This window comes from Mycteria americana, chromosome 3, assembly GCF_035582795.1.
Source record: "Mycteria americana isolate JAX WOST 10 ecotype Jacksonville Zoo and Gardens chromosome 3, USCA_MyAme_1.0, whole genome shotgun sequence".
NCBI lineage: Eukaryota > Metazoa > Chordata > Aves > Ciconiiformes > Ciconiidae > Mycteria > Mycteria americana.
In genome coordinates, this window is record NC_134367.1 from 50726154 (window position 1) to 50751849 (window position 25696).

The 25696-nt window shown below is 39.0% G+C and overlaps 1 protein-coding gene across 1 annotated transcript in view; it reads left to right on the forward strand.

Annotated features, from left to right (window-relative positions):
* Positions 1 to 4869: 4869 nt before the first annotated feature.
* The window catches only part of CRYBG1 (crystallin beta-gamma domain containing 1), a 67862-nt gene continuing 47035 nt past the window's right edge, over positions 4870 to 25696 (forward strand). The window contains exon 1 of the mRNA XM_075498482.1: positions 4870 to 4992. Coding sequence (XP_075354597.1) covers positions 4957 to 4992 — 36 coding nt within the window. The 5' untranslated portion in view covers positions 4870 to 4956. The remainder of the gene's footprint in view (positions 4993 to 25696) is intronic.

Consider the following 25696-nt stretch of genomic DNA (forward strand, 5'->3'; position numbering starts at 1 on the left):
CTGGCTGTGTTTGTGCTGCCTAACACTTGACCTGGGCCCGATGCCCCCGTGGCTCTAAGACCATAATTATATTTTTGTGGCTTCAGTTCAAAGTGTCTGAAGTAATGTGAGGGCTGCTTTGCTGCCTGCAAGACTGGTGTTTTTATAGCATTATGCTAAAGGTATGCTGCATGCTGTGGGATGTGGTGTGGGGCATACAGGGGGTGTCTGAGGGCAGGAGGCTAGCTGGGATAGTGTAGGGCAGGAGGAGCCAAAGCTGGTATAGTCCCATCCTTGCTCTGCCATCCGTAGGGCAGTCTGCCCACAGAGCTGCGCCTTGGCTTTTCCTCGGAGGGAAGTAGTTGGTTTCCTCCCGAGGAGAGTCCAAGCACAAAGTGGTGCATGTGCAGCATGGCTGACAAGGTGACCAGGACCAGGGAATGAACCAGGGAGGTAAATTATTTGACAGCGTGGGTGCACCCATCATAGTCATGAGCACCTAGGTGGTGGGCGAGCCGGGGAAAAGCCCTTTACTGCTCTTAATGTTGTTCTATGTTTTGCAGTAAAGCTTCAGCACAGACACTTTGCTGATCAAATTGATATTTGCTGGTCCCAGGGAAAAATTTGAGTGCTGATATGGCGTGGGAGGGGGGAGACTGGGCAGAGGATCTGAATAAACAAACAAAATGTCTTTCCGTTTTAATCAAGTTGCTCTTGCTCATACATGCTCTTTCTTTTTTAAAACATGATCTCATTCTGTGTAAAAGTGTTGATTGAAAATGGGGATTAATATGCAAGAACCATCTACCAGGTACAGACTGAAGACTGTTCTAAAAAATAGCATACTGTAGATGGTTATCAGGGCTGAATATGATGGATTATGAGGGAAGCCATGGCTGTAAAATTGTAAGGATGCCAGTTTAGTAAGCATTATTAGTTTAAAATGTATAGCAATCTCCTCTTTTCTTCGTTTTCTTTGTGAGTTGTTTGCTTATTGGTCCTGTCTTAGTGTTTTCATATATTTTTGTCTTCCGGTTAATTCCCTGCAAAATTATTTGTAATTGTCATGATATTTTAAGACAATTAATATCTTAAGACAGTTAATAGGATAGCATTGTGTCGCTAAAAGGACTTAGGCATGGACGGGGTGAGCAATGGGGCCGAGGCGTGTGGTCTGCAGCGTGAAGAGAGCAGTCCCCAGTGTAATTCCTATCTGATGGTTTCCTTTTCCAGTCAGTAGTTCTGCTGTGAACCAGTATCCCTGTACTGGTAAAGAGAAGATGTATGTACCTACAAAGCTTCTCCTTCCTCCTTTTCGTGCCTCATGCTCTCTTCAAAAGCTTGGTAATTTCCAAGGCTTCCTACCTGCTCTTCCTTTGCTTCACTGTAAAATTAGTTATTATTTTCATTAGCTATATGAAAACGTGCCAGACATACATTGCTGTAGACCAGGTAAACATACTCTGAGCGTTTTTGACGTAATAAGTTGTGCTATTTAGTAGCCAAACATACAGCAAACAATAAACTACTCAGTCTATCATAAATATTCACCCCACCATTTTTCCCAATTTAAAAATTCTCACCTCCACAGACAAAGCTGCTCTCCAAGTGCCTCCAACAATTGACGGGCCTTGCAAAACATCTGGGAGGGTTTCTTAACATGCCTAGCATGTTGCAAGCACCCTTTTCCCCCTGGGCCCTCGGGGCTTTGAGCGAGTGGGTATGGTTACACAAACAGGCGCGGGTGAGGAAAGCAAGGGTGTGGGTTGCCAGTGCGTCAGCTCCTCTACGGTAACTGTCCACCCACCTGCTCTTGCCCCACGGTCAGTTTCTCCGCAGTGAGTTGGGGCGAGCTGCTCCGCGTTTGGGCTGGAAGGAGAGAATTTGCCTGGGCAGTTAGGGCAGAGGAGGCGCAGCCTTCACACCCCGGCTTGCCCCCGGGAGCTTGCGTGCGTGCCCGTGCCCTCAGGCGGGAAGCGTACCGCAGCGTTTCCCTGGAAGACTGCCCGGTGCCATAAAGCAAAGCTTTTGGGAGGCTCTGGTGAGCTCAGCTCATCAGCAGATTGTTGGGAGGATAGGCCTTAAACCGTGAAGAAATTCAAAGAGCGCCTCTTCTCACCCATTTGGAAATCTGGAGCTGGCTGTTTTCCCTTTGGGTTGAAACTTTTCACGCTGCTTCCGTCAGCTCCAGCTTTTGGCGTGAAATTGCGTCCTTTAAAAAAAAGGTGCCTGAAAAGAAACAGTGCTGCTTCACCATACTCGGAAAGCAATGGCTTCCTGGCTACCGCGCCGTGGACCTGCCAGCGCCCTGAGGTCTAACGGTGTCTCAGGGACTGAGGCCCATCAGGAGTGGGCCCGTGGGGGCAAGGTCTGAGGGTGCCCCCGGGGGGGCCCTGCCTCCGTTGCTGGAGGGGAGCCAGCAGATGCCTCCCAGGTGGGTGTTGGTGGCTCGCTTGGGAACCAGCACAGCCCCCTTCTGCAGCAGGACACGGGGGATCCTGGGGACACATCGTGACTTCCTGCCTAGGAAGTGTTTGCTCCCAGAGCTTCCTCCTTTTGGCATATTTGACGTGTGGGATTGGTGGCATGTTGTTTTCTGGCATACGTTCATTGTATAGCACTTGGGGTGCAGATGCTTGGCACCAGCCCGGCAGCACCATTGTGAATGGTGGCCTCTCGCAGAGTGTTGGTGTCACCTCAACACTTGACAGCTCTTCCATCCGCTTCCCATGGTGTGCCGTTATTTTCCTCCTCCTTACCCAGACTTCTTACCCGGACTTCAACCACCTGCCTTCCCGGTCTCTTGGCCATACTGTGTCACTTGTTCCACTGCTCTGAGTCACTGAGTTGATAGTCCTCAGTCTACTGTTGCTCCCTTGAGCAGTCTTACGGAGGCCTCCAGTACGTACATTAGACAGGGTAGGGTGCAACAGGATCTTTCAGCACTAGGTGAGCAGCTGGTTAACATGACTTTCGAATTCTCTCGTATACAATGTGTGTGGAACCACCCCAAAAGCAATCTCCATTGGTGGAGGCAGAAAATGAAAATCAAGATGGGCAGCTCAAAGTCCGCTATGGCTTGGAGGAGGTAACCAGCTATTGAGAGCGATGCAATATATATGCAATTGCTTCTTCAAATATGCAATTTCTTCCTTAGAAATAGGTAAATAAACAAAATAATTGCACATGTTTATTGGGATATGTGTTAAAACGTCAAAACATTTTCACCGCAATTATGCAATAAATTGAACAGCTCTATAAATATGCCTGAGGCTTTTCTGCTCCCTTATATTTGGAAACTCTATATGGCAGTCAGTTATAAAACTAAATTTGCAACTAAAGCTGTACAAACAGAGCTGGATTTGGGACTTTGTGATGAGTCCGGAAAAGAAGCCTATGGGAAAGGGAGTTTTGATCCAACTGAAATGGAAAATATGCATATTTTAAGGACAAAACAAAACAAAAACATTTTGAGACTTTTTTTTTTTTCTGAAAGCAAAATATTTGGTGACGGTATTTTCTGCCTAAAGATCTCTCAGTGTTTCAAACTGGGGTGAGTTCATCCGATGGCCACCAGTATGGTCAGGGGTTGCCTGTGAGGGTGTGGTTGCCCTGTGAGGAGAGGATGAAGAATTTGGGCTTGTTCAGTCTGGGGGAAGAGGCAGCTTTGAGGGGGGATGAGGGTCCAGGAGTCCCCCCAGTACATGTGAGGAGATCACCAAGAAGACAGACCCAGACTCTTCATAGTGGTGCATGGCAGGAGGACAAGAGACAACAAGCAAGAATTGAGAAAGGAGGAATTCAGGCTGGATGTTAGTGAAAACATTTTCACCATTGCCCAGAGAGGTTGTGATGTCTCTGTGCTTGTATGTTTTCAAGAGCTGACTGGTTAAAGCCCTGAGCAACCTGGTGTGATCCCATAGCTGATCCCACTTTGTGCAGGACGTTGGACCAGAGACCTCCTGAGCTCCCTTCCAACCTGAATTGTCTATGATCCTATGAAAAATACAGTCCAACTTTGAAATAAAAATATCAAAATACATAAATTTTAAAAAGCTGGATTTTAACTAATTGTTGAATCATCTAAAGGACTAAATATATAAAATGTCATTTTTATCGACCTTTTTAATGAAACTGTATCTTCAGAGAATTCTATGTTCTTGCTACTTTGATTTTTCAGACAGTGAAATGAAAGAGATTGTATAAGCTGGTCAGTTTTTACTATTTATTTCTCTCTTAGGAGGAGACTAAGTGAACTTTTCTACATTCTTTGGATTCAGAATTTCAAAATTGGCACTGCAGAATAAACATAAGCAAAATTAGGTCCGTTAAGCTTTAGGACTGACTTGCTAAAAATTAATGTGTTGTTTTAAAGACTGTATACACTTTCATTGTGACAGCATCTTCCCAATAAATGACCTTCTGTTTTGAGTATTCAACTGATTCTTTACTGAGGCAGTTTCCAGAAGGAAGGTTAACAGAACATGTGATGTAATGTGGAATTATAAACCCCAAATGTTGTAATCTGCTGTGTGTGTAGAGGTGGAGTGACATAAGATAAGACGACTAATTTTTCTGCCTTGTGGCTCTGATGTGGTATCCTGCTGAATATTGTATTTGGTTTTTGGTTGTTTTGTTATGAGGAAAAAGCTGACAAGTTAGAGTTTCAGATAGCTAAAGCAGGTGGGATGAATTAATGTCTAATAAGAGGAGCAAGTAGTTTGGCTAAAATAAAGCCATAAACTTTAGAAGTACTGGAGGCCTGGAACCACTACAACAGGAGAAAACACCTTAGTGTGTTTTGTCGAGAAATACAGCAGATATTAGCTCAGACTTTATTTCACTAGGATGTATTAATTGAACAATGCTTACTCTCCTTTCAGGTACTATGATGTATCAGGCAGACGCTATACTATTCAAGAAGACCAAGCACCATCAGTAATCTGTCCACACTCTTATGTTCTTCCAGCGATATCAATGTCTACTGCCTCATTACCAGCAGCACTTAGAAAGGTAAGAGAAAACTAAATGTCTGTTTGCATAAAATATATATACACATATGTATACACACACTTACATATATCATAAAGAAGATGACTATTCTGAAAACAGAATTTAACGCGAGGTATAATTGTAATCTTCCTTTAAAAGACCTGTGTTTGAAGTACTGGAAAATTTTCAAATGAATATCATATACGGAAATAAAGAAGATACATAATGACTATAGCTGGCATGAAGAGCTAACAAAGGAAATGGCTCAAGGAGATCTTCCACATGCTCTCACTAACCATATGGCTTTTTCCTTTTGTTCATAAAATATAAATAAGCCAAAATAATAAAGGAACAGCACCTACACTTTTACAGTTTCTCACTTAACCTGGACCGTTTTCTATGTTAAGTTTTATTCCAGAGAAGGAGAAATGGCTACGCGTTTGTTTTCTAGTGTTCACTTAGCTCATGTAATGTTACTCATTTGCTTGGCAGCAGTATTACTGCATGGAAGCAAGCTAGGGAAAATGCTAATTACTTCTGTTCTAATGTGAGAACTTAATTTCAGATTGCAGACAAAGTTGTGCAATGCCATTCTTGTCTTTATTGTAATCTTTCCATGGAGAGAGAAATACTTTCTTTTCCACATTAACAAAAGTACACAGCAGGCCAGTAATTGAACAGGTTGCTTTTTTCTTGGTTGTGGAACTAATATTAATCTGAATATATTTGATGAGGGCTTAAAATATTCTGTCTTTAAAACAAATAAATTTATTGTCTAGTCTTCTCAAGCCAGCAAATCGCATCTACTAATTTCTGTATGAAGCCTTTGGAAAAGACTCATTGGTCTTTAGTTGAATACACAAATAATATAAACCCCAAACATCCCTTGTGGTCTCATTCAGCATCTTAGCTCTATTGATACTGTAGAAACATGCCTACAAAAAGAGCTCAGTTCTTCACAGTTACCAAATAGAAAAATGGCACAGTACTGTGATGGGATGACATTTCTATTGCAGTAGAGCTAGCTGGGGAATTAGCTTTCCAACAGAAAAAATTGCTGTTCACCCTATTGCTGTCTTGGATGGACTTGTATTAACTCCTTGCAAGGACTTCTCCTAGAAAGGCAAGTAGATATTTGATTTTTTCAGTGGAAATTTAAGAATGGCAGAATTCAGCTGTTATTTAGTGAGCTCTGAGTTGGCATTTTTTTCTTCTTTTGGAATGAATTGTTCATACTTACAGCTAAGTTAAACTGTTGGGGTGTCATTCCTCTAACCTGTAACCAATCCATTTGTGCTAAGAACATTTAAAAGCCTTTAAATGAAGCATCTAAAAGAGTATCAGAGCAGGCCACATCATTTTATACTTTGATGCATAACACAAAGGTCTGATTACTAGATAAATCATAAGAATCAAGGAAACTGTGTGTGTGGTGTGTGTGTGGGAGAATTCAGCAGTTTCTTCTGTATTGGGATAATCTGCTAATGTGTGTAATAACATAGAGTCACCTGCTGATGATAGATGGTTTATGGGGATTGGGATTTAATGAAGCCCTGCCTTCCCTCAGCATTTCTTGTGGGAGGGCAGTAGAAAACGGTGCGTGACACAGAACATAAGCTGTTTGCACCAGGCTCCTCTCTGTTGCTGTTCTCTACAGAAATCTGTTCATAAGCCTTTCAAAGGTGAATGTACTAAGTAGTCTTGCAGACTAATTTACACAGCCTAATTTGTATTATCCTCTGTTTTTGCCTAATTTAGGTTATTCCCTTTACCTCGGATAATTAAGAGCTGACTCCAGCAATGACTAAAACAGACAAGCTCTCCTGCATTCTTTTATTAATTAAACAGTCTTCCGAAGAAACCTTGCTTATCAGTCTCTGGAGATTGTTAACATTTGGTTTTGTTTTCTGGGGAAAAAAAAAGTAATTTTATGTTGCTGCTTTCCCTTTCCTTTTTGTAGTAGGGATCATTAAATGATGGAGTTCACTTTCACCTGAATTCCCTTCCACTCTCAGCCAGTTCGTGCCTCCTAGTCAGCAGAAGATCTAAAATAGCCACTCCCTTAATGGTTTTCTTCACCTTCTGAAGAAAAAGCTGTCCCCAGCATATTCCAAGAACTTGTTGGACTGTCTCTGTCTTGTATTTCTTTTCCAACAGAAAAAAAAAATTAATTCCAAGAAGTAATTAAAGCCGTCAGGTTCTGTCCTTTTGGATGCTTCCCTTGCTTGATCAAAAACCAGTCTTCTCTCCACCCAATTAACAGTGTATAATAAACTTTTATCATTATATACCTTGTTTTTCCCCTTTCATCTTCTTCCAGGATTGTTTAACAAATCTTCATCTTACCTATTTCTGTACTTCACAGCAACTGTTCTTGATATACAGTGCAACTTTGTTTCTTTTTGTTTGACTTGCATAAATAGTGGTGGTATGTCCTGGTTTCGGCTGGGTTAGAGTTAATTTTCTTCCTAGTAGTTGGTATAGTGCTGTGTTTTGGATTTTAGTACGAATAATATTGATAACACGCTGATGTTTTGGCTGTTGCTAAGCGATGTTTACACTGGTCAAGGACTTTTTTCACCTCCCCATGCTCTGCCAGGTGCCCAAGAAATGGGAGGGGGCACAGCCAGGATAGTTGATCCAAACTGTTTGTTGATCCAAACTATTGGATTGTTGATCCAAACTATTCCATACCATATGATGTCATGCCCAGTATATAAACTGGGGGAGTTGGCCAGGGGGTAGCGATCGCTGCTTGGGGACTGGCTGGGAGTCAGTCAGCGGGTGGTGAGTGGTTGCATCATTTGTTTTTTTTTTTTTTAATTTTTTTTTCTTTTCCCCTCCCTTGGGTTTTGTTCCTCTCTCTCTCTTGTTGTTTTCCTTCTCATTACAATTCATTATTATTATTACTACTATTTTGTTCCAATTATTAAACTGTTCTTATCTCAGCCCACGAGTTTTCTTACTTTTGCTCTTCCGATTCTCTCCCCCATCCCACCGGGGGGGAGTGAGCGAGCAGCTGCGTGGTGCTTAGCTGCCGGCTGGGGCTAAACCACGACACGGTAAAACAGCAGCAAATTAAAAAAATGTTTAAAATCGCTTGTTTTTAATGTTGTTCAGTAAGTGTTGTCTTGCCCATATTATAAGGCAAAAATATCTCCTCTCACTACATCATTGTTTTAGGAAAAAAGCGACATCCTTCTATATCAATATTGCTTTATCATCAAATACCCCTGATGCTGATTCAGAGGTACTTCTAGTTCCGTGCAAAGATTTCCACTTCTTTTCCCTTTGCAAGGCTGTCTGGAATTTATCACATTGTTTTACTGTAAGCTTTTGATTTGAACAACTGAAAATGTCAGCTGTATAACAATGAAAGAGAGATTTTTATAACAATGAAAGAGAGATTTTAAAGTGCTCTTATCAAATATATAAATAGCATATGTTTATTAAATCACTGGAGGTAACTAGATCTATGAGAAATTAATAAATCATACAAATGTAAATATACATTTCATTTTCTTGACTCTTCTAGTCCTGTACTATTTAATGTGCAAAACATTTGTTTTATGAAAATGAAGGTAGGCAGTTTCTCTTTTGGTATTTTGGCAAATAGAAGTTTGCCAAAAACTTCTATTTTGGTAAACAGAAGTTTGGTAATAGAAGTTGGTAATAGAAGTTTTGGTAAATAGAAGTTTGCCAAACAGAAGTTTGCCAAAAACCCCCAAAATAATTTCTAGATGTCAGTTCTGCAAAATACTCTATTTCTAGATTTCTAAAAATCAGCTTATTCCTTTTCCCAAATAATGCATTGCATCCCTGGTTACATTTGCACAATCCAGTTTTGCTCAGTGGAGCTAAACAGGAGTAGTATTTGGTGTATTTGAGTTTGTTTGCAAATGAAGGCAAAATAGCTTGATTTGATTCCTGTTTATATTTAGGATGTCTATGCAGATCCACACTGAAGATTATTTGAACTGTCATATAACCTATGCTACATGAAGTAGATAACTGTAGGGGTTTAAGACTGTTTAGTTAATAAAAAAATGTGGCCAGTGTTCTCAGTATGAATGAAGAAACAACTTCCTGAATATTTGATTCATTCCGTTCCCTTCAAATAAATAATAATTCCATTTGAGGACCAAATCACAGATAAATGTATATTTTGCAGTCATACAGCTTCAATAGTGACAAAATACTAATACCAATTGAGAAGGAGTCCTACCTGTGATATGGCAAACTCAAATGACCCTAAATTATGTAGTTAAAGACAAACAGGCTTTAATATGATAGGTTTCCATATAGTTAAGCTGAAAGGCATTATTCCTGTAGAGAACAATTTCAAATTTCAATTGCCTTCTGCTGATAGTAAAATGAGTGAATGAAAAGAGAGTTCTTAATCCTTCATTATGTATACATTTCCTGTGCACTAGGAATAACTATCACAAAAAATCTAGACTTTAAAGTTCCATGTGAGATACTTAGGTCTAAACAGTTTTTTTCTAAGTCACATCTATGTGCTCTAATGCTGTCTCTCCTCTTATATTCAGGTGTTGATTAGTCATATTTTCAGACCTATAACCAGGTACCTGTCTAAAGGTTTCTCAGGATTCTCCATCTAGATAAGAGTTCTCACACCTACTTGCTACCTGAACACAGCCACTGCCTTTCACACAAAGATTCAGTCCTATGACATGAATATTTAACGAAGGAAACTGGGTGGAGTACTTCTAACACCCAGGTGTGGCTGTGGAAGCCCATTTTGATTCTGTGTCAAATTACTGGATTAAATGAGTTTATTCTATCACTGCCTTTGCCATATTCCTGAGACAGCAGATATGCAGATCTCTAATTCCTCCTGCTCTTTTAACTCATCTTTCTAGATGATAGCTCGTCAAGGTCTAGGATATTTTCAGCTTAGGATTCCTCATCTGCTTCTTTAATTTCATTTCTGCCTTGCTCAGAGAAATATTAGCAAGACATCCAGCCCAGGTCCTCCTACTGCTTCTCCTTACAGTGCTTTATTTTCTCAAGAAATAGCAAAACCTAAAGTCTATTTGGGATCCCATGGGTTACAAAATCATCTCCCAGAGTGATGTTTAAACTGTAGAAACAAAGCATTTTATACTGCCATTTGATAAACTTCTAATACCAAGTAAGTGAGAAAGCAGGTGAGCCACTTTCCAAAGTAACAGACAACAAAATTATCAGCTTGTGGATAGGTGAGAGGAGCCTGCCCGGAGAAGAACAAGTCTTTGCCTTAAGGTTCACCACAGTTTTTAATAGATAAGGCCCTCCAGTGGTTAACCGATCTCCTCCCAAAACTTGAGACTGAAAGAAGAGAAGGCTTCCTTCTCCACCTTGGAATCCGAAAGCTAAACAAAACCTTGTAGCCAAAGTCCTATGAAGTGAGTCATGCAGGGGCCGAGAATATTTGCTGGTTTAAGTTTTCTCAAAGGAGAAAAAAAAAATTATTTCAGGAGATCGGTAACCTGCCTTGCGCAAAGACTGCAGGAGGAAAAGGAAGGGGGAATTATATGAAGCTATAGGATTTTTTTCTTTTGATGTGAAGGGCAGGTATACCAAGGCAGTCACCTAAGAGGGGCCTAGGTGGGGCAGGAGGGTGGGCGGGTGGGCTTGTTCTTGGTTTTGTTTTGTTTTCTTTTAAAATCTGGATAGGTTCTCAAGTGTTTGGAATAGGTTATACCTTTCCAGCTAATTAAACGTTGCAGTGGGACAAAGTTTTATTGTATTATCTGAAAAAAACCCAGGGCAGAAGCCTGCTCAGTGCTGTGCTGGACATCCAGATTCTTGCCAGAGTTTCTATCTGCTTAACTACACTTACGCTCAACTTTTGTATAAAGTAATACACTTTGATCTGTTGGGGTTTTTTTTTCCTCTTCTTCAGCATAACTATTGTGTTCTTTACCTGGTGAAATTACTGTCATTCCTTGTGTGGGAAATACAGCAAGGGTCACTCAGGCGGGGTTGTAGGCCTTACTGATAGCGCGTGTTCAGCGCAGACAGTTCACTGCCGCTGTACGATGCTTCCAGCCGCCCTCCTCCCCCAAGTGTAACTTGTTTCCCTGAAATAATGGCCGCACTTTCTACCTCCCTCCTGGGCTTAACAAGTTGCATCATTTTCCTTTCCTTTTTTCTTTCTCTTCTTGCTTTTTTTTCCCTACCAGGAATTCCCCCTTGTTACTAGACAGATAGATTCAAAATCCCTTGATAATCCCCACAAAAAGCTGGCATTCACTTACTCCCTTTTTGATTAGTCATGCTTGTGCTCACTCCGGTAGGGCTACTTTTTAATCACGTTGCTCCCCATTGTCATTCCTGCAGAGGAGAGAGTAGACTCCCATGTTTTAAATTTTAAAGCATAACTTTTAACCTCTTTAAATAGCCAGGTCTGCCTATGAGAGTCACCTACATGTTATGTGCCTCTAGTGCACTGATTTATGGGGAATCTGGAGAAATAAATTTCTTCAGTTTAGATCAATCAAAAAATACAACAGTAGAGATTTTAAAAGGCTAGAATATATATAGGAATTTTATTTACATTTATATATACACATGTATACAGATGTATATGTATGGATGTATATTTAAATGTATGTATGAATTGAAGGTTTGGGGAATGTTATCCATAAGCCATGGATTTGGGATTGCTGTCCTGATGTATTTGTATGAATTGAAGAGAACGGTATATAGAGAGAATGGAAAAAGATCAGATGTGATGAAGCATGTTCATTCAGAGAAAATAGTTGCTGCTAAATACTGTAATTAGAGATTGGGGATAAATGGAAATCAGCTGGAAACTATGCTTTTATGCTCTAGTTCATTATTATCCCTGGAAGCTGTAGTGAAGGGAGGTTTTATAACTGACTTAGTATTTGTTGGTTTTTTCCCCCCTATTCTTGAACTTAGTTATTTCTTGTATGCATGTGCATTTGCTATGAAGAGACTACATGATATGAATTGTTTACATTTAGGAAAGTCTCCTAAAAGTTGATGCCATATTTATATATATATATCAGATATACGTAAATGAAACAACATTCAGAATAGCTACATTACTCATTGTCTGTATGGCTTCTAATATGGATTTTAATCGGATGTTATTGTGCTGGCCAGCACAGTAATTCCTTATTGTGGTTTAAAATGTCTAGGAAAACATGAAAATGTTACAATAGTTTATCTGACTTGGTTTTTTTTCCTTTTATCCTAGCTACACACTTTGTTCCTATTCTTGGGCTGCAACCATGCTGTGGTTTGGGCAAAAAAGTGATGTTCATAGGAGAAGAACACTGAAGTCTTTACTTTGAAATTCGGGGGGGGAAGTAATCAAATTTTCAAACCAAACCAGTTGAGTAGGGTGGAGAGATGAAGGAAGGGAAAAAGAATGCCTCATTTTGTCCTGGCCATGCCAGCATTTCTTACATGGTTGACAAAGGATTTATACACTTAGCAAATATTTAATTTGCTCCGTCCTTTAAACTTTTAAGTTTTTACAGGCTGTTTAGCTCTGAGTCATGCTATGTTTTGCAATAGTTTGAGATGATTAATACTGAAATATTCTTTCAGAATGATTTCGCTGATAAATATGCCATTCATAATTAAAAACACAACACCACCACAACCAATAAGAAGCAAACAGAATTTAAATAGTACTGAAATCATCATGGAAGCCAGAAAATACAAAACTAGAACAGAATTTAAATGCTGACCATTTAAGTCACAGTGATGTCTCCCACAAACACCTGTGCTCCAAGAAAGCACTGTATCTTAAATTACTTGTCCACAGTATTTGGTGAGTAGTGTCATAAACCAGTAACCTAAAATGATATGATAAAATATTAAAACCCACAAAGTACAGGGGGAATAACCTGAAGATAGCTTCTATCGAAGCACTTTCCATTGAGAGAATATTTAAGACCATGGTCTACAGAGACATAATGGCAGTGTTGACTAACATAAGTATATTTGACAGAAAGGGATGCTCAGAATCATGGAAACAAAGCAAAACTGGCCCCAGCATGTACAGATAGTCTTTGTATAACACCACCTGCTAGCAAGAACCCACACATAGGCCAGCTCTTCCTGAAGAACAGTACTAAACAACAGCAGAGGACTAAACTACCTTTTCATTAATTCTTTCAGTTTTAATTATGGTGCTGTCCATTAATATAAATATTTCTCAACATTGACACTAAAAACTATAGAAGTAGCAGAGCCCCTATACTTTTAATAGCACACGGGTACTGTTGTACCTGTAGGAATGCTGAATCAGGACACTGGGACAGCCATCCATAGTTGTAAGTCACCACTGGCGATGCTTCTCGGGCTGACAGAACTTAGATATCATGTCTGCTTTAAAGAAAAAAATAATTTGTGTACATCAAGCACTTTTGCTTTTGGGCTGCGATAATTGCATGACCATTGCTTTATCTGTATCTGTTCTTTGTCAAGGCCTCGACAGGAGGAGGGAGAGGGGACAAGAGGGATACCAGAGAGGAGAGACCAAAAAGATTGTACCAAAGCAAGCCAAAACACCAAAGCAAGAACAATTAATTATTTATGGATTAAATTCACAGCAGATAGGAAAGAAAGCAAACCCAAAAATGTAAGTAGGAGTGTTCAGAAGACAGAATAAGCTGTTTCTGTCATTTAAGTGCCTTCAGTTACCTGTTACCAGGTTTATGCTTTTCTAGGATCTACTCTAAGTCTGGTTTATTTTATGTCTCTGGTTAAAGAACTACAATTCTGGTAATTGCAACCCCAGAAGAGTAAGCCATTCATAATAGAATTTTCTTTCTAACATGATTGATCTGAGGCACAGAATAGAATTAAGAATTCCTGAGTTAAGAGTGTCCATAATGATTTGTACCTTTGGTTAAGCATCATTCTGCCCAGATTTCCCAGGACACAGCAAGTATCCCTAACATTGCAGCAGAGATGCTCTGGATACAAAACTATGATTCTTTCATAGAAGAAAATGCCAGGTGCCCTCAGTTCAACCACATTTGTTAATAATGAAGACAGAAGAATCCTACACGCACAGTCATACTGACTGTGTAGGCAGAGACCAAAATTCTGAGAAGTCCTAATGCAAAAAAGCTTGGACATCAGGTCCACTATAAAACTATCTGATTATTATGATTTGGCTTTGTAACACAGCTCACTAAAGACCTGCTCATCCTTTTATCTTCCAAAAAGTCTGGAAATTTATGGCTAATTACAGCACAAGAGAGGTTCTCAGCTATCCATGACAGAACCTCTCTGGGTATTGCTCAACAAAATTACTTCTCTGCTTAATAAAATACCATGCTGCTGACTAGACTGATGGCATCATTGCAATTTCCTTGTCGGTCCACTTTTTTCCATATTCCCAGCTCATTATTCCTCTTATCCCCATTTGAACCACAAATTCATTTCAGTATTAACTTAAAAAGGTTTTTATTTTGCTATTTCTAACCTGGCTTAAGATACCAACTCCCTTATTTCCTAAAAATAACATCTAGGTTATGTCCAGTTCTTATGGCTGGTTCAGAGAGACCTTGAAAACACCTTTCTCTCTTGTATTTCTGCTGCTTTTTCAGTGAGGAGTTTAGCACAAGAGCATTTAAGCGGTGGTTGATTGCAGGTGTACAGGACTACAGCTGACAGCTAACATGAACCTTAGAGAAGTGCAAAAGACAGGACGGAAGATGGCATGGAGTTACTTAGCATTTTCATAGAAGGAACACAGGTCCTCAATATTGGTGCAAGAGGAATCTGTCTTGTAGTCTAACACTTTGGCATTCAAGATGGCAATGGAGGTACTGAGTCAAGAAGGTTCCCTCCACCTCTTTACAATATAAATAAATTTGAAGGCAGAGTAGGAATACCAGTAAATTCTTATTCTGATAGACATCTTTCAAGTACTCACAAAGTTTATTGAGGAGATTGTCGGGTTTTTTTACATACAGTTTAAAAATCCCAAACCCTAACATGTATCAGACAGCTTACATTTATTTAGTCTTGGCTGGCAACTTAAGACAGATGTCACTTGGAGAACTCTCCTTCCAAGCAGTTCATCACATCCACCTTGATGCAGGAGACTTATAAAAAGGCTACGTCCAACTTTACACTGGACTTGCATCCTGCATAGTCTTCATGTTGAGCTATGTTTGGAATTGAATTTCATCTTAGTTATTGCATGCTCCATGTTATACTGTGAACAAATTTAGAGGATGCAATGGGTGAAAATGTGTTTCTGTTTGAGAGGGTTAGTGACGGCTTAAAATACAGTCATGTGAGCAATGGTCCAGGAATGTGATAGTGCTGAGGTCTTCGGGGCTGGATTGCTGAATAATCTACAGTCCCCCAAGCAGTGACAAAATAAAAGGTCTATCAAACTGGCACAACACTGCACTTTGCAGGAGTGAGATAATGTGGATAGCCACATACTCAGTGTGGCATTGCCCAGGGAAGGCAATGAACCATTCAGGCATTGCAAAGTACTAAGGAGATCTGTCATCAATGATTAAGCATGGACAGTACATAATGAGTCTGGTAATGGTGACATGGGAGCGTGCACCAGGCAGTCCAATGTTATCAGTGGCCATCCTTTATCTGCCCCGCCTTTGGGTATCATCATGCCAAGCACTTAACTACATAGCATTTCAACATCTCACTGGTGTTGCTCATGCTAGTATGTGACTCTTTCTTAGGATGACACCAGGCACTTTACTGCCTTCTTCCCAAAGGGCATACCCCTCCCTTCTCTTTCCCTTGGTGAGTACAGTCCTGTGAAGTTGCTCTTTGAATCACCAGGGGTTTGTTTCTGGCCTCCACGCTAGGCTACCGTGCAGTGATCCGTGTGGAGAGCTGTAGACTGTTTTGCATCATGCTTTTCTTGTAGCACTTCCACACTTGTGCAATGTGTTGGAATGGTTTTCAGGACCTTGGCAGCTAGCTGTGCTCTCTCCTTGGGTGTGACCCTATTTCCATTTTGCCATGCTACGTGACCAGGTGGCTCAGCATATGCACCTGTGCACCCTCAGATCTGAGAAGGTTGCAACACAAAGCTTTCAGTAATAATTCATTCCTCCTGACCAGGCTTTTGCCACTTTATAGGCTATATAATGCATATGACAATTAGCAATGTGTATATATATACATGTATGTGTAATTTATTGCTCTGTAGTTCCAGCTGCAGTATAATAATAGGTTTGCAAAGGGTAGTCATGAAAAACTTCATCTTTCTGGTTTTATTCTCTTGAGAACTGAATTACAGTGAATAAGCTGGAATGCTCCTTCACTTATCCCTTTAAAACAAGCACTCGATCTGCCATGGCTCAAGATCTGCAAAAGCAAAGCGTGATCCCCTTTAATTAAAAATTGCCTAAACTACTGTTTGAGTAAGATTTAGAGATTCTAGAAGAAACCTACCATTCCTACAAAATTGCATTGTTCATATAATTCTCAAAATCACAGTAGGTAGCATTTCAGCAGATAAGTTTTGAGTTTGTTGAGGTTGCAAACAATATCTAAAGATTTAAATAGAATATAATGTTTTGCTCTACAAACATTGCTTTTTTATAATGGAGCTTGACATCATAATTTCCTCTAAATTACACCTTATGACTTGCAAATAAAAATATAGCCTCTTTTCCTCTCCCATCTTTAACATTCCCCCCCCCCCTTTTTTTTTTCATTTTACCAAGTTGATTTCTAGAGCATATTTGCTGAAAAAGAGAATAATTGTCTAGTAGGAAAATAGGGATTGAAAAGTGTAGCTTTTGAAAAGTCTGAAAAATCTGAACAAACTACACCGTAAATGTTTAGCAAACAGAATTCAGATAAAAAGAACATCAAGATCTGTTTACTTTTTTGTATTTCACCTAGAGAAACTTGTGATTTTAGAAGGCTTATCAGTGGTGATTCTGGATATTCCCCTTCCCTCTTCTCAGGGGAGTTTTGATTGTTTTGCTTCTGGGAATGCTGAGGGTATGTTTTTTCTTTGGCATGTAAGACTTAATTTTTTATCAGATAAATTTCTGACTCTTGGACCTGAAAAAGAAAACCACTTTCCAAACATGAAAAAGGTATAGACAGTTTGTGAGGTTTTTTTTCTAAGCGGCCGCCCAGTGAAACAGAAGCTCACCCTGCTTGTTGCTGGCTGCTGTTCAGAGCCTTGTGCACAGCTGGGAAACCGAAGAGACTTGTCAGGTTCGTCGTGCAGCTGGCTGGGAAAGCCTGAGTTGCAGCAGAGACAAAAGATGGAGTCACTTACGGATGAAAAGGGTAGGTAGCTAGAGGAAAACCATACAGAGTAGCAGAGATTTGTCTTCCCACCCCCTTTGCACCAGGTGCCAAGAAGGCGTGGGAAGGAAGCGGTAGAGTAGGAATGGGAGAGAAGACACACACCTGCCTTATACATACAGGAAGCACTTGTCAACTACCAGGTTTTAATGGTTGACAACCAGCTCCTTCCTATATTCTCAAGCACTGACAAACAGTGGAGTGGACTTATGCAAAGTGGTCTCTGAGAGTTGTTAATGGAGTGTTTTTACCATATTTTATTTAGGAAGGATCTACAATAGTTTGAGCCCAACACTACAACTGTTGTAGTTAAAACTGTGTTTGGTTAATCATGATGCTTTTAAGGGTTAGCTTTAAAAGTACCTTTGTAATGTCTCTTCTTCTAAGCCACAGACACCAAAGCGAACCCTAGAGTATGTTGGATTGGCCTGTGTCCAAACTTAACGCCTTATTCAGAAATTCAAGTGCAGAATCAATAATCCTGTGCATTTCTTGATGTTTCCTGGAAATTCTGGTACTTCTGAACAGCATCGCTTCATCCAGTTTGATCCAATTCCCTGTTGCATTATTGTTAATCAACAAAATATATTTTTAGAGGTAAGACCTGAATTTTTTTTAAGAATACCAGGTAGGAATTCAAACTTTCATCCAATTATCCACTAGTAATAGTAGTGAGATTTAAATGCTGTTGTAGTTATATCGCTTTAGCAGCTAACATTTAGTACTTTGGGTGCACAGTGAGGTAATGCAACGTCTGTAATAATATATCTGTAATAGCAGGAAAACATACATCTCCCTTTTTCTTCAGAAGTAATAAAGTATCTGGTTTCTGGACAGACACGTATTGTTTATTTTATGTTCTATATACTAATTAGTTCTGTTTGGAGCCTAAAATAAACACACCTAAGAATATAAATGCATTTCATTAAAACATTTTCTCTTACAAGTGTCTCTTGCTTAATGGTGAATATTAGGTGATACTGATGTAATCGTGGGATTAAGAGCAAAGAGTCTGAGGACTATTCCACTTGATTTAATTTTTGCCCACTGCACTGCAGGGAACCAGTGGGTCTTGAGTCATTCCTATCTTCTCTGTACTGGTTTTGTAAAGTTTATTCTAATTGCTAATAAGGCAATTCTCTGTAATAATTATAATAATAATTAGTTTGAGGGAATTCTGGGAGCCTTAGGTGAACACTGTTATTTAGAATAAATGCTAAATTATAACATTGTAATTCAAATGTAAAATGAGATGTCCAGCCATTTTTATAATGTCAGGATAAGGTATGTTAGTAATAATAGTTCCTCGTACTTAATACTCTTCATCTGTACATGATGAAAAATCTGTACATCAAAGAAGTTATCAAGGGGTGTAAACACTTAATACATTTTACAAAAGGGCTCTTTGAAGCACATAGACTATCAAGCCCAAATTTTCCAAAGCAGCTGCTATGTTGGGTGCCTTCATATTGGGGGGGTTGACTTGAAACACATTTCAGTTGAAAGGTTCTGTTTGTTTAAAGGTACCAAATGGTACCATGGCATAACGTGTAATGGAAGTTACATTGCGTGATTTTTATCTATTTAATGAGAACTTCCGTGGAGAAAAGAGATTCTATTAATTTCATATTTAAATACACTTTGATTAAATATTGTCATTTTTCATCCTGAATGGTTTTCAGAGTCATAAACATACAGTAATTTTTTCCTGTTTCAGGACCATCACATCAACTTCCCAAAGCAAGCATGTCAAACATGCAGTTCACTTTGTTGTTTATGAAATTTGGCTTTGGTCAGATTAGCAGTCCAATATGCAGTTTGTTTACTTTTGCAGGTTTACAGTCTTACATTAACAACACAGTGCTCAGAAGGATGGCTTTCTGCCTCTTGCCCTGTATGCCTGTGACAGCCTATCTTCTACTGTGCCTGACCTGGGGAAAGTCCTTGTGTTTCTAGCAAAAGGCTTTTAGTTTTCCATTTATAGTTTCAGACTATCTGCTTTACCCAATGAAAAGAACCCCAGTTTCCTAAATTTCAAATGGCATGACAAGTTACTTTTAGGTAGCTAGAGACAGAGCTGCTGAAGGACTAAAACACTTAGGTGCTTTAGTTAGTTAATCTAACTCCTAGGCATATTTCCCTAGACTGAATTAAAACTGCAGGACTTAGGTTTCCTACCTAGTGCAAGCAGAGAGTGAGACAATCTATATCCTGCATCTGCTGAGCGCTTAGAGCTAGCTAACAAGAAAGACTGGGCACAGGAGTGTATTAGAAATCCTGCCTTGCTCTTGAGCTACATGCAGAATCATGTAGAGATGCCCAAGCTAGCCCAGGAGGAGCCAGCCCAGTTAGCCAGCACAGAGTAGCCACATCAGTGCCATGTTTGGCAAAAGCTAATAATATATGTGGCTCCTTAGGATTATTTCCTCTTTGTCCCATAATCATTTGATGTAAAAATGTATAAACAGTCTTGAGAAGACGGATTAGAGTATCTGGAATGAGATCCAAGGATTACAACGAGTCTGACAGTTTTAATAACAATTTCCACAGTCTGATTTCAAAGGTGTTTTCAGTGTGCATAATTTCTCTTCTGGGAATATATATCAGTTTTACTGTATCTAAGTGCTTAGCAAAGAAATAAATTCAGATTGCTACTTAAATGCTTTTTCTTAGATGAGAACAATGCAGAACAGAAAACATAATGAGTTGTCACTTGTGCATTTTTAGCTGACCTAACCAGCAGTTTTTGTTTGACTGTAAGCTCAGTAGGATTAGTGAAAACTATCAGTCTTTGTCATAGTACCTGATTTGGGGTTGCTTAGGGAATTTACTGATGCTTTTATGAAATTCTTGCATGTGCTCTGAAATGCTGCAAGACTTTTTCAAATGTCATATACTTTCAGGACTGTGGAGCTCCTATTGACAGCAACAATTTTGTGTGAAAGCAAGGGGAAGAGATCAAGACTGATGGTGCCTAAGAAAGAGCTGATTTCCAGAGATTTATAGCTTAGTCTGTCATACAGACACTCTTAGATTTGCAGCAAAAGAATCTATTTCCCATCTCCAGCAATTATACATAAATATTTGATCAAAAAGGAAGTGGGAGGTGTTACCGTGATCTATAAATCTAAATTAGACAACTTGTGTTAAATGTATACTTACCAATATACATCATTTAGAGTTAGTGACAGGATGCTGTACGCTCTCACAAAACAGAAGAGACACCTACAAACCTAGAAGAAAGAGACCTTGTAAATGCAAAACCACTTATGTAACAGATTCTTTATCATTCTGAATTGCATTCAGAATTGAAAAAAGGAAAGGGGTTACATTTCTTAGTTGTGGCTTCTGGTTAGGGAGACCTAAAAGACTTCCAAGCCCCTCTCTTGCCCTCCAAAATGCTTTTGTCATTTATCCTTTATTGCTCAACAGAAACAGTACTTTCAAGTTCCTGTCTCTTAGACAAAACACAGATAATGTGTTTATTTTCACTCTTTACTTCAAAAGAGGTGATGTCTCACTGAATCTTTACACTGAGTAGATTATCTAATGATACAGCTCTGACCCAGCAGCAAGACTCTAAATCCTGAGAGCAAAGACGTGAGGCTAACTCATATCAAACTTTCTCACTTTCTCTTACATTGAAACACAAAGAGTTACAAGTACAATAATTTATGTTAATGCTATTTTTTTGCATATAATTTTATTTCTGGAAGTCTTCCAATTTCAGGAGAGTTTAAATATTCTCTCAGTTCTTCAGTGTTGAATGATCCCTGCTCCTACTTTTGGTGCTGCTTGGTTTTTGCTTTTTCAAATCCCTTTTTTAGTATCTTTTTCCACAAGTCACTAGAAAAATTTAATACACCAACTCAGGAAGCCGAAGAACCAAGGATGCCTGCATAAATCAATCTCTTGCTGAATAAAGGCACGAGTGGTTTTTTTTCCTTAGCCATCTTAAATGTGGATCAGAAAACAGTAATCAAGTTTGTGAGAACCAACGTGTGTGGTATATTTTTTCCTACTGTTGCATATCTACGTTCTAGTATTGCACGTTAATTAATGCACGTAAGGCATTTACCCAACACTAACTTCATAGTTCTTTGCAACAGGTTCTCTGCTTCTGTAGAGGTGCTTACTGAAGGACTTGCTGCCACCCTTCTGCAGCTCCTTCTCCTATCCTCTAATTGAGTCCCTTTCATAGTTATAATTTGTCTGCCAAATGACTTATCAGTTGGAAAGGCTCAAGTCAGATACTACTTCCTTTTTTGCTTGTTTTTAACTGAGTGCTGCCAGAAGAAAGAAGGGGTTAAAGCGTGGGAGGCTTGCTAAGAAAAAGGGTTTGGTTAATGACACACAGGACTGCATCTCACACACCATAGTTTGTTTATTCTTCTGTAAACAGCAAAAAGAATTATCATCATCATGGTAAGGCAAACAGCACTCTTTTTTTCCCCTCCTTAAACCCCACCAGAAATCTTTGGGTTAATGCATGATTAATTTTTTTAAATCATAAAATCAACTGATCTCCATTAGTTTTATAGAGCGTCTCTTTAACTGACAGATGCTACTGTTGACAGAAGGGGAGGGGGTAAAGGTTTTAGTATATGGAAATAACTAGCTCTGGGGAAGAGGAGATGGGAGCAGGCATGCCCTTTCTGACATGCCTGTTCTTTATTATTAACCTCCTTTCCCAAATACTCACGTAAGGATCTGTTCAATTTTTATTTATGTTTCTTTGTCTTTCCTGAGCTTTTTCGAAAGATTTCTATTTATTTGATTTTGCATTATTTGCTTCTTTCAGTTTTGCTGGGTTTTTTTGATACATATATCTAAATCTCTGTGTTTTGCACCTAAGAAATAATATGGGATTTATACTTACATCTGTGCTTCTTGAACTGATGATTTCCTTTCAAAAAATCAGTTAAACATGCAGGCTTAGGATCCTCATTAGTCTATATGCTGTTGCAAAATGGTCAATTTTCAGTGTACATTTGAACTAAAAACTTAGTTTTACAGTGAAAAAATAAACTGGAAGCAGATGGGTCCTGTTTCTGTTGAAGACATGAACTACTTTGCTAAAATATCCTGACTTAGTAGAAAATAGAAAATACAGTTTGTGGAAAAATATGACTATTAAGAAAACTTATGTTTGTTTCACTTCACTTTGCTCAACAGTCTCACATTTATAGCTCCTTGGTTATTCAGGTAAGTTCCCCCATCTAGATAACTACATTCCCTGTATACAGAGCTCAGGTAAAGCTGAAATTGTTTAAAATCCAGCTATTGCTGTTTATATCCTCTCTAAGTGTAGCAGGCAAAGAGCTGGAAGAGGCAGGGAGTAAATTCCGTGCTAGAGTGGACTTGTTAAATTTGAAGTGCATTTCTTTCTCTGCCTCTGAAGAGGACCCTGTCAATGTGGAATCTGATACATTTAAAAGAAATGCTAAAAAAGTTTATTGTGTATATGCCAAACTCTTGGTATTCGGAAGAAGGCAGTGTGTGGGTTAAAATAACGTAAGTCATACTTTTCATAATAGTAACCCCTCTTTTGTGGCTTTGTGAAGGGTCAGCATAAACAAGGAAAAATTATTATAGTGAATTGAAGTAATTCAAATCTAGTTGACTGACGGCAAGGTAACTGGTTAAGTTTAGAAATCGTTTAGGTTAACTTGAAATATAATTGCTTTTTTCCCCTCAGTGAATCACAGAAAAAATAGTTTAAGGTCAAATGTTCTGTTAAGTATAATTTTTTTCCCATGCTTTTTAAATAAGAACACAAGCAAAACCAGCAACCCTTTATTTCTGTCTACAACTCCTCCTCTCTCTGCCAGTAGTTAGGGCACTCACCTGTAGGAGAGCAGTATGAAATCTTCTCTCTGTAGGACTTGAAACAGGGACTCGAGTGGGTCTTGTGCTTCTCAGACTTTTCTCTCTTAGCTTTGATTTGTACATCCTTCCTTCTAGTTTTCCTACTAATATTTTACAGCACATTGTGCCAGCAATACTCCAGATGAATTTTCAGTCTAACAAAACCTGGCACTGCTAGTGTTGAATATTTGAGTCTCAGTTGCTGCAGAATGCTAGAGCCTGAAGAGTAGTAGTTTATTTATTTAAATGTTTTTGGCTAATGCACTTTTTGGGATATCACGTGACTGCTAGAACTCTGAGGCTTTCTGTTTCTCATGGTTGTGGGAATTATGATACTGTGATTTAAAGATACCCAAAGTTACTGGCATTCTAGTATGAATTTAGAAGGGTCCTACATTATCAGAATTGTTCAAGATAGAAGGGTCTCAGAGGTTTTCATGTTACTTGAAATCCAGCTATTTATGACCTTCTAGTGAATGATAAAGCTCCAACTTACTCTTCACTAAATATTGTTTGTTGCTTTTTTCCTCTGAAGATGAACATATGCTAGCAAATAAATGTATAAATTACAGAACTGTCCACACTAGAAATTACCACCTATTAGTTACCACAAAGTTGCTAATGACTAGTAAAAACACTACTTTTTTCTATAATGTGTGCTCTAAGAAGTGTTTTCAGTCATGTTCAACTGACTCAGATGAACTAATCTAAGAAAATAACATCCAGTTGATCCCTTGAGACACAGCCTGAGGTTCTGATTCAGCAAATCACAGTAGCTTATGCTTTCTCTCCACTGGAGACCAGCAAAGCACATGTTTAATTACGTTGTTAAATTAGGGGTTTGGCTGTGGCAATTTACATTAGCTAATGAGAAAAAACCCCAGCCAAAAACAGAGGAAATATTTTAATGCTAACATAAACAGGTATGAATATAAATACAAACAAGATTTACATTTCTTGGTTAAGAAGAAGGTATTTTGCTTTCAGATTAGAACACCGCTTTAAAGATTCATGCAGTGTAGTTGAAACGGCTTCCTCCATGCTGTCCGAGGAATGGATAGGCAAGCCTTCTGGTTTTTTTAGTTGCCAACGCCTTTGATCAGGGATTTCTGAAACGGCTAATGTCTCAAGGGGAAGAATGCTTGGCAGAAACACGTTGAAGAAGCCTGATCTGCAGAGCAAGGATACTTCTTGCTTTCTGAAAATCAAACATTTCAGTGCTGTGCTCTAGAAATCAAGCATTCCTGTGCTGTGCTCTGTCAGGCTGGGCCCCACTTTGGAGCCTCTTGAGAAGCTTGGTCTCTGTGCCCTCTTGCACTGGCAATACTGGCTCACCTACATTTATCTGAGTTAAAATACAAGCTCTTCAGGGCAAGTACCTGGCCTTTTATGTGTTTTGAAAGAGCTGTATATAATTAAGGTACTTTGTATGAAGAAATTACTTTAAAACAGTTTACATAGGGCAGCTATTTCAAGATCAAGAAAAAAATCTTTAGCCTCGTTCCCTGAGGAAACAAGGCTTATGGGACTGGACTGGTTGGCTGTCCCTCCTCCCTTCCATGCAACACCTTTTGAACTTGTTGGACAGTTTAAACTACATTTTAAAGGGGGAGACGTCTCAAAGATAATTAAGTTCCCATGGACTTTATGAAAATCAGCTGCTGGGAAGAGAGAAATCCAGATCCACAGTTCAAATAACATTTTTTTTTCCAAGCGTAATCTTGCAAACCCAAAGCTTGACTGCAAGTGTAATAATGACTGTCAGGTTGATAATGTAATCCCAACTAATTTGGAGGACTGACAGCTATTATGCATCCAAATATTAATATGCAGATTGACACCATAATGAAATTAAATTTCCCTTATTTTGGTGTTTCACCATTTTTTAATATGAACAATACAAGCATCCTCCTCACACTTGTAGTTATTATGAATTTTCAGAGAAATTAGTGTCACTCATTGCTTATTGGCTTGCTTTAAGTGTTCCTGAAAATTTCGTATTTTTATTTTTTTTTAGCTAGCAGTGTTCATTAGTGTCTCCTTATCCTTTCCCTATAATTAGTTAGTACTGGCAATACATATGTAGAATCAAGAAATTAGATAGTAATTGGGCTGCATTACTCATGATTTTTGCATCTGATAGGGAAATTTATAGTTGTTTTTGTTATCGTAAAAGCACTTTAAGTGTCTGAGTTGTATGAACTCAGCACAGCCCTCCATGTTCCTCTTTGAGTGTTTTGGTTCTACTGGTTGAAAGAAGTCAGCGAAAGGAAGGAAACAACAGACATCAAATTTTCTCATTTGCAGATTATTTCACTATCTCAAAAAAACCCCCAACAACTCAAAAACTTAAGCTCAAGGTCATGATCATAGACTTGCGTATGTGAAAGCTGCTGGGGGAAGATCACTATGCGTGCGGAGACAGGACTTCGTTGGTGGTACAGTTGCTTATCAGTTGTATAACACACGTAAGAAAGGTAGGGAAAGACATGGGTTCCCGTGGATTTCTGTTTGGTTGTGGTATGATAAGCTGACTCTATTTCCCAGT